This window comes from Amborella trichopoda, chromosome 9 (assembly GCF_054954075.1).
Source record: "Amborella trichopoda isolate Santa Cruz 75 chromosome 9, AtrichopodaSantaCruz75HAP2 v2.0, whole genome shotgun sequence".
NCBI lineage: Eukaryota > Viridiplantae > Streptophyta > Magnoliopsida > Amborellales > Amborellaceae > Amborella > Amborella trichopoda.
The window spans coordinates 32,310,749-32,320,338 of NC_142344.1; the positions used below are offsets into that span (position 1 = coordinate 32,310,749).

At 38.7% G+C, this 9,590-nt stretch overlaps 1 protein-coding gene and 1 non-coding gene across 2 annotated transcripts; one reads left to right on the top strand and one right to left on the bottom strand.

The window, feature by feature from the left end:
• Positions 1 to 56: 56 nt before the first annotated feature.
• LOC18426553 (pentatricopeptide repeat-containing protein DOT4, chloroplastic) lies at positions 57 to 1,874 on the bottom strand. The gene has a single exon (XR_016041520.1). It is a non-coding gene; the product is annotated as a pentatricopeptide repeat-containing protein DOT4, chloroplastic (transcript).
• Positions 1,875 to 2,004: 130 nt separating this feature from the next.
• On the top strand, positions 2,005 to 5,655 carry EMB3101 (Tetratricopeptide repeat (TPR)-like superfamily protein). The gene is made up of 2 exons (XM_020662544.2): positions 2,005 to 3,954; positions 5,247 to 5,655. The coding sequence occupies exons 1-2, from the start codon at positions 2,364 to 2,366 to the stop codon at positions 5,375 to 5,377; spliced, it is 1,722 nt and encodes a 573-aa protein (XP_020518203.1). The 5' UTR covers positions 2,005 to 2,363; the 3' UTR covers positions 5,378 to 5,655.
• Positions 5,656 to 9,590: the final 3,935 nt, after the last annotated feature.

Genomic DNA, 9,590 nt, shown 5'->3' on the forward strand with positions numbered 1-9,590 from the left:
TGATGAATTTCTTTGGAACTTGGGGGTTGATCAAAGAAGCTGTAAGGACTGTCATATGATGGTACAAGAGAACCTGGGATGTCCTTGTTTATTTCTTGAAAAATACATGAAGTCAAGCGTGTCTGCCAACACATGAGACCTCTCTCTCTCTCTCACACATACACAAAAGTACACAAAAGTGTGTGCACGTGCCGTGCATGTGTATGCATGTGTGCGTGTTTTGCCTTCTTCATCTACCCAGCTTCAGTTAGTGACAGGCTCAATCGATATAGTGCCTGCAACATCTCAGCTGCTTGTGGATGTGATCTGTCTGAGGAAAGGAAGACATCAACTCTGTGCCTGATCTCAATCCAACTACATCCAGGCTCCTTCTTCATCTGCTTTCTCTTAGTTCTCTCTCTAGTTTGGAAGATCTCATTCCATTTTCCCGCCTTGGCTTTGATGTATGATACAAGAACTGTGTAGTCGCTGTAATTCCTGAGGTCCAGTTCAAGAAGTCTTTTGGCTGCAATTTCACCAAGTTGAGCTTCACCATACCAATTACAAGCACTAAGAAAAGAAGCCCACATAGAAGCACACGGTTTTATGGGCATCTCTTCCATGAATTCATAAGCTTCAGAAAGGAAGCCATTTCTACCGAGGAGATCAACCATACAAGCATAGTGCTCTGGTTCTACTCTCACAGAATGCTCTAGAAACATAGACTTGAAATAGTGCCGACCTTGATTAACCAGTCCACCATGACTACATGCTGATAATAGAGCCATGTATGTGATCCCATCAGGTTTCATTCCCACGCCAATCATCTCTTTGAACATGTGAAGAACTTCTCTAACATGCCCATGTCTTCCATATGCGTTGATCATGGTGGTCCATAGAATCTCATCTTTATCAGGTATCTCTTCGAAGATAAGCTTTGCCAGTTCAATACAACCACACTTGGCATACATATCAACCAGAGAGTTTCCAATAACCAGATCAGACTGAAATCCTAATTTAAGCACCAATGCGTGAATCTGATACCCATGTGTCATTGAAGCCATACTTGCACAAACACGAGCACATATAGCACAAGAGAAATTATCAGGCTTAATGCCTTGAGAACCCATCAGGCAGAGAAGCTTCAACGCCTCTTCTCCGCACTCACACTGAACACAAGCTGAAATCATCGCATTCCAAGAGATTAGGCCTCTAAATGGCATGCCATTGAAAACTCGACATGCATCATACATGCTCCGACATGTCCCATACATGCCGAGGATGCCATTACTTAATGTCAGATTATCAGACAGACCCAATACTATAATTTGGGCATGAACTTGTTTGCCTGGTTTGAGAGCCATCAAACCAGAGCAAGCCGATAAAAGACCAGAATAAGTATAACTATTGCCGCGGGCATTGCCTTTGTTCATTTTTTGAAACAATTTGAGAGCCATGTTGTGCTTGCTTTGATGGACATGACCCACTATAAGTGATGTCCATGAAACCACATCTCTCTCGGGCATCTCTTCAAAAATTTGGCAAGCAGCAGCTAAATCACTGCATTTGACATGTAGATCTAAAAGAGTTGTGACCAAAAGCATGAACTGAGAAAACCCACTTTTTGTTACGAGTGTTTGTATTTGTTTTCCATAGCTGAGTAGCTTTAAGCTCGCAGCTGCCTTAAGAACAATGGAAAGTGTGTATTCGTCTATATTTTTGCCTTCTTGTACCATGGTCTTGAAGCGTGTTAGGGTTAAACGGGGGTTAGTTTTGGAAAGTGACGAGAGAATGGTGTTTTGGGAGCGAAGGTCTCTTTGAGTGGTTGGGTCGAACAGTTTGTGGTGGTTCGGTGGTGGGACAGAGAGGTTAAGGAATTGGGGATCAGTAGCCATGGGAGAACGGGTGGTGGTGGGATAAGTGCTTTCGATTTCTACTCAAAAAAAAAAAAAAAAGCGGCCAAGCGTGGGTGGCATCAACTTCTTCTTGAGAGGAGACCAAGCGTGGGTGGCATCAACTTCTTCTTGAGAGGAGAGAGAGAGAGGGCTAAATGAAACAACTATTTCAAAGGCGCTCCAACTCCAAAAGGCCAGACATGCAAGTAATAAAACGATTAGAGAGAAGTAGAATGCTTGAGTTTAACTATGTTATTAGGGTTTCTCTTTGACTCTGTAATTAAGTGCGATCAGAGAAAAGTAGAATGCTTAGGAAGAGCAAATTAAAAAGTGGGGATTTTGAGAGGATGTGCGGTTGAAGGGAGATTCGTCAAGGAATGATGAGAGTTTTTTGAGGAAAGTTTTGCCCTATAAGTTACATTCCAACTTTTCGGAAAGAGCATCTCTCTCTCTCTTTCATACTTGGATCTAAACAAGTACTACCAGGGAATGTTGGGCAAATCAAATGTCCTCAAAACAAATATTATTCAATTTAGTGGCTTTGGATTCCTTTACTCGTCCTTTTGGTGCCAAAACATCTCTCATCTTACAACTCCACCACCAGTACAGCAGTATCCAAGCGTTAGATGGCCCAAGTTCCTCACCCCCTCAATCCTCTCCACACTCATCACTCACCAAAGAAACCCTCTTCTCTCTCTACAAATCTTCAACCAAGCCAAAACCAGGTACCCTAATTACAACCACAACTTCCCTGTCTATGCAACCATGGCCACCCTCTTAGCCAACTCGGGCCATTTCTCTCGCGTCAAAGCTCTTTTACATCAGCTTCAAAACGATCGATGCCAATGCCGAGACTCTTTTTTCTCCTTCATCATAGCCACCTATGCAAAATCCGGATTGCTTCAAGATGCAGTTGATCTCTTCCACTCCATACCCCAATTCAACTGTATCAGCTGGGCCAAGTCTTTTAACACCCTCTTGGAGATTTTGCTATCAGAAGGTCATCTAGACAGAGCCCACGATCTCTACCTCAATTTTCCACAACTGGGTGTAAACCCAACAACTGAAACCTTCAATTCCCTTATTGATTCTCTCTGTAAAAATACCCGATCTGATCTCGCACTGAATCTCTTGCAAGAGATGCCTGAACAATGTTGTAGACCTGATGGTAACACTTGCCGAATTCTGATGAATGGGTTGTGTATGGATGGGAGAATACATGAGGCCACCCACTTGTTGTATTCCATGTTCAAGAACATCTCTCAAAAGGGGTGTGGAACTGATGTAGTTGTTTATAGAAGATTTTTAGAAGCTCTCTGTGATGAGGGTAAATTTTCGGAAGCTGTTCAGATTTTTGGGAAGGTTTTGAAGAAGGGGTTGCGAGCTCCAAAGAAACGACGAGCTCATAGTATCAGTAAGATCGAAGCCAAAGCTCACGAACTATCAGCTGATGAAGTTAAGGTTCTTTTGAACCAGCTGCTTGTGAAGAATGGGGTTCCAAGCAATTCCTGTTACAGTTCAATTTTGAAGGATTTCTTCAAAGACGGTAAGTTTAGAGAGGCGCAGAAAGTATTTGATGAAATGTGCCATAGAGGGTTTAGGCCCACATTGAAAGATTTCAATGCCAAGATAAATGCCTTATGCAAAAGAGGGAGAACTAAAGAAGGGGAGACTGTTTTGGAGGAGATGAGAGACAAAGGAATTGTTCCAAATGTTGAGACATATAATGCTTTGATTTCTGGTTTATGTGAGGGAGGAGAGGCAAAACAAGCAGTTGTGTATTTGCAAAAAATGTTTGGGCAATTGGGTTGTGAGCCAAATAGAGAGAGTTATGAGATGATGGTTGATGGGTTATGCAATGAGGGGCTTTTGACTGAGACAACATGGGTTGTTGAGAAGATGTTAGATAGAGGGCATGGGTTATCAGCTGATGGTTATAACAAGTTGGTTTTGGGCCTTTGCTTGAGCGAGAGTACTTTTGAGGCAGTTTTGTTCCTTGAGGAAATGGTTAGTGAGGGAAAAGCACCTAAAGTTGAGGTTTGGAATGCTTTGGTTACTGCATTTTGTAGCAGGGATGAAGGTGAGGGTAGAAGTCATCTATTTCTTGATGGTTTGTTGCGGATTTTAGTTATTTGTTAAAGGATGGAGTCACTCTGTTTATATTGCAAGTTTTACTCGAGGAAAATTGTTTCATGCAGCATTTCTACATCTGCGGTCCTCGAGGTATAAGTATCCATCTTAAAGATGAATGCAAATAGGTTGTCCATCTAAAAACAATTGAAACTAATGGTTCAAATGTTTTCTTAATAGAATTATTATTTTTAATTTTTAAAATTTATTTATTTTTTCATATTCATGATCTCTGCATTAGAGATTACATGTCCTTTAAAATTAAGTCCAAAAATCCATCTCAAAAATAGATTTTTAAGAGGTGACTCATTTCTATATGGATTCAAAGAAACAGTGTCCTTTACTCAATGTCCATGTTTTCTCAATACGTACACTTCTGCTCTTAAGCACAATGAAAGAAAAGCAATGCACATGATACAACCTAATATCATCCCAATTTTTTTTCTCCTTTTTTTTTAATATTGAATACATTCTCAGGGATGAGACTCGGATGATGACGATATGGATAGTCTCAGGGACCTTTAGACACCTTGTTAATTTAAATATGAAAATAGATTGTTCAATTAATTACAAGGCATAATTCACGAGGGACATGAGCCCACAAGTCACTTATAAGCCATACCAGCCATTAGCCATCAAAGGCATGAATCATACCAAGCATAAGCGATGCTTATTATCATGTGATGCAAAAACCACCCAAACAAGTGCTCCTCCAAATGTCACACATTAGGATGAATTCACAAACATGTGACATTTGGTAATATTTTGGGGCAATTTTAAGACTTAAGCTTTGAAAATAAGGAAGGTATCCTTCTTTATCAGCCAAGAAACAACTACTTGAAGATGGTTGTATTCTTGCTGACATGTTCACCTTGGGCTACGACTCACACGGGAGCACAAATCCTTGTGAATTCCTCAACTGGAGAGGTTGTCCCACATGGTTCAAGGCGTGTTGGAACATAACCCTTTTCTTTAAAAGGGAAGGGTGTTATCATATGAGAAAGTGTATATCTTGTGATCTCTTGATTAGGTGTGGGTATATCTTGTGATCTCTTGATTAGCTGTGTGTATATCTTGTGATCTCTTGATTAGGTGTCCTATATTTATAATGGTGTTATATTCTATGATACGTCAATATATTCACAGTTCTCTGCCGATATTCTAAGATTCTATCAGAGGGTTCATTTGGAAGTATTTTATTTTGGGTATTTGTGGATGACATGGTGATATCCCTTAAAGCAGGATATATTGGGGTACCAAGGAGTCTTGAAGCCACATACAATGGCAAACTTGGTTACTCTGATACATGTTTGCCCTTGGTTCAAGAGCTACGAAAGGCTCTTGAGATTATGGACAATATGATTGACGGTTAACTTGCTTAAAGATGGTGGAAGAAATTAGACATTGCAGCACAGGATTTTTAAGCGTATGCAGGCCTGCATAATTGAAGGAGGGAGCCACTAACTTCCTCAAACTGCAATCTCCTTATGATCATAGCTGTAGAGCCCTTCTTATGAGCATAAACTTATGCTTTGATTTAATTTCCTATATGCATAGATTGATGTTTTTCATAACAAAGATTTTGATCGTGTTAACTTTGTAAACACACTCTTCATTAAATAGTAGAGAAGCTATTGCTTTGTTTTAATTTTATATTTTAGATTATGACCTTCTTCATAATAAAGATTTCAGTTGTATTGATTTCATAAACACTCTTTCATTAAATGGTAGAGAATACACATATGGCTTTCGGAGTCATGATAGTCGGATATGCCATTAAAAATAGATGCACATATGCTTCATCACACATTATCTCTTTCCTGGAAGAAAGGGTTTGAACTTAACCTCTCATGCAATTATTAACATTCCTTCATTACTCTTGATCGCCCCAATATGTATCATTTCCAGAATATCAAAGAGAAGAGGTGAACTCCAATAAACAACCAGAGGAGACATAAAATGGGGAAACATATTCGTTTTCCTTTATTGAATGTGTATGTGTTCGTGAGGAGTTTTATTTATTTTTTGAATGCTTATCGTCTCTTTGCATACTTATTGATAAAATTCAGTACATTTTTTTTTTTTTTGGTAATTCAATGGGGAAGATAGGCCCTACCCATTGTTTTTCATATAGATTAGGGAGTTAGCTTTTTTGAAGGTGTCAATGGGTGGTGTCAGCAGGATTCGAAACCACAATGTGGTAACTAGGTATAGGAGTGCTACCACCACGAGCAGCCCCTTTCTTGGGTTTGTGAGGAGTTCTTAGTGAAAAAAAGACCTATTTGATCTTTTATCTGGGAATCATATAAATTTTTTTTTTTACCCTTTTTGTTTTAGCGAAAGATCATTTACAAGTGGTCTTATTACAATAAGACAAGTTTTAAAATAAAATCAACATAACAATAAAACCAAGATCTTAAAACTTGATGCCATTGAAATAACTATGCACTATGCTTGAGAATATAAAGATAAGATTGTAAATTATAAAAGTGAAGAATGCCGAAAATTACCTCAATGATGAACCTTCCATCTCAACTGGGAAAACAAGTTTAGGTCAAGCCACACCAATAGAGCATGAACCCTTTTGATCACAAACTTAAACCCTAGGTGAATTCTCTTAGCAACTTAGTTTGAAAGAGATGAATTCTCTTTGTGCTACACCTTAAAACCCTTAGCCACAAATCTATAGTTGAGAGATGGGAGAGCGAAGACCCCATGGCCTAAACCCTTAGCTCTTTTTTACAATGTAGGAGAGAGAAATATATAAAAAATGGGAGAGTGGGACGTGCCCCTTTTTGGGCTTTCATGAGGGAGAGAAACTTTTATTAAGAGAAAGACAAAAATTCTAAGTGGGGCTTGCCCCTTTGTGGGATATGAGAGAGAAAGATGTGAATAAGGTACAAGAGATAAAGTGTTGAGGTTTTTGGGTAGAGACAATCCCTTTTTATAGGCTTTGAATAAGATTATGGTTTTTTAGGGTTTTCTTTGACTCGCTTCTTCTTGTGAGATTGAATATGAACCATTGAAATTGGGTAACTTGTGGGGTGAGAGATTTGAGTCATCCATTCCATAGATGGGCCATCAACATTATGGAAGATACATGAACCATTATCTCACTTTCCTAAATCATTTTCCCATCAATAGATATTAAATAAATTAAATCTAATCAAAATATTGTGCATACCATAAAATAACATAAGTCTATTCAATCTTTCCACAAAATCTTTCAAAGATATATCAAGTCAATATCTTCCAACCATATGGCTACATGTCATATCACTAAAAAATAGGAAAGAGAATAAAGGGTGGGGCGTGCCACCCACTCATGGGCCCCACCTTCAAGAAATATGGTGGGTCCATGTGCACAATGGGCCCCCATGATATTTTTATATATTTAAAATTAATAAAAAAAATTTAGAATATTATTTGAATATTTAAATTATTATAAAATCAATATCTTTAATTTTATAAATCCAAAAATTATAAATAAAATATCCAGTGTTTCATAAAAATTCAAATAATAATTCAAAAATAATTTTTATCATAAAACAAACATAATTAAATTAATTTAATGAGAAAATGATCCATATGGTTTAGGAATTGAATTAACAATCATGGGGTACTCCAATTTCAACTATGGACTACAGACTATACTTGCTTTATCAGACCGACCCAATGTTTTTTATGACCCACAGTCCAAGCATGAGCTCATTAATGGGTTCCCAAAGTTTGGTCCATGAGCTAAAGAGTCGCAATCCCACTCTGTGGATTATAAGCTCTCCCCTATAGACGAGTCCATGTTACCTAGATCTGATGCAACCACATCTCTATGGTGCATAGAAGTATCTCTTGCACATGTATACGCTTCACCCTGAAAGGTGACTTACTTGTTTTTCCAAACGATCTATCAATATGCATGTCGTGTGATGGTACATAGATGAGGCTTTGGTCCCCGCCTCTGTAGGCCCACATCACACACAAGGGTCACACAGTCCCTCGGCTCACTCATCCTCGCATATGCTCCGACCTCATCAAGGGATGACCCCATTAGAACCCTTCTCAGGTTGTTTTCTATGCTCAGATAACATGAGCTTTTTCCAATCGACTGGCTTAAATCGTCAAGCACAGTCCGGTATCTGCAAACATCATTTGCATAGTATGGTCCACGAGGGACCACACTCTCATTGAGTTCATGTTCCACTATATTCTTTTATTTTACAAGCACTCATAAGGCCTTTAAAGGCCATATAAAACCAACATCTCCCACTTGGCCTTTGAAGGCCTTACAGTCTCTCTTTCTCACTTTCTATCATCCCCATCTCTCTCTCTCCTAATTATAATATCTCTCAAGCATTTTTTCTTATTCTCTCTCAATACATTAATCATGACTTTCATCATCAATCATTTTACAAAAAGACTTTTAGAGGCAACACCTTTTTTTTTTTCTATTTGCTGCTCGGATCTTGTCTCAAAAGTGGTCATAGCCCATCTTTCATATTGCATCACGAATCACAGAGTTGTTGTCGCATAAGACCATCATGTACCCTCATTGTATGGAGTCGTCTGTTCATGGGCTTGAAGGAGTTCTTCAAATAAGTTGCTCCCTTCTGTAGCCAAACAACTCGCGTCACACATTTGAGTTCCATTGGTGAACAACATTATAGTCTGTTGTTTCATCTGGCATGTTAAATACTAGCAGGTGCTCCCACTAGAATATTTAGTTTATTTAGATCTCTATCTTTCTCAATCTCACCTCATTCTTCACGTGATAGAAACATGGTTTTATATGCTTGGAGTTCTTATGGAATCGTACTCTTTTGACACGCATATCCAAGAAACTGCACCTCCTCCAAGCATGAACATATATCTAGATGTAGACTTCGCATTATCTAGATCCGTAAGATAGCTTGCTGTCACACCCCAAGAATTTACAGTACTGTTATTCCTGGGATGTGATAGACAAAACATATATACATCTATTGATAGGACAAATTTACAGTGGCGAGGTCTTACATAGTAAATAAAGAAAGCTAGCACAACAACAGTATCTTCCGAGGTTGATCTTGACTAGCACTCAAAATGAATCCGTAGTTATCCTGAAAAATGTTTACCATAGTTTGATGAGTTTGGCTACTCAGTAAGTGATCATCATAATCTTAAAAATAATCATGATTGAAAGATATCAATATTTTCCAAAATGAGATCTATTAACAGAAATGCATCAACAATTTCACTTTCAATAAATGCATAATTAAGTATAATCCGAGTAATTGAAATGCTTATAACACTTTTAACGGCAGTACATAATTCAAAGGATTTCACAAAATACCCTACTGGTGTCCCAAGTAGGTCACTTATATACCCCATCAGCGTCCTGATGGGTCCACTTAATCCCTATCGGCGTCCCAGATAGGTCCACTTAATCCCTGCAGGTCCACTTATACCTCACCGACGTACCGGATGAGTCCACTTAATCCCTACCGGCGTCCCAGACAGGTCCACTTATACCTCACCGGCGAACTGGATGAGTCCACTTGCATACTTAAATTATTTCTAAATCTCTTTAAACATTCGAAAGCAGCAATA

What these genes read in the sequence shown, in the direction of transcription:
- EMB3101 (XM_020662544.2), top strand. Translation starts at nt 2,364, where the DNA reads ATGTTGGGCAAATCAAATGTCCTCAAAACAAATATTATTCAATTTAGT. An exon ending in ATTTTGTAGCAGGGATGAAG is followed by an intron (nt 3,955 to 5,246) that starts GTGAGGGTAGAA and finishes CCCTTAAAGCAG; the next exon opens with GATATATTGGGGTACCAAGG.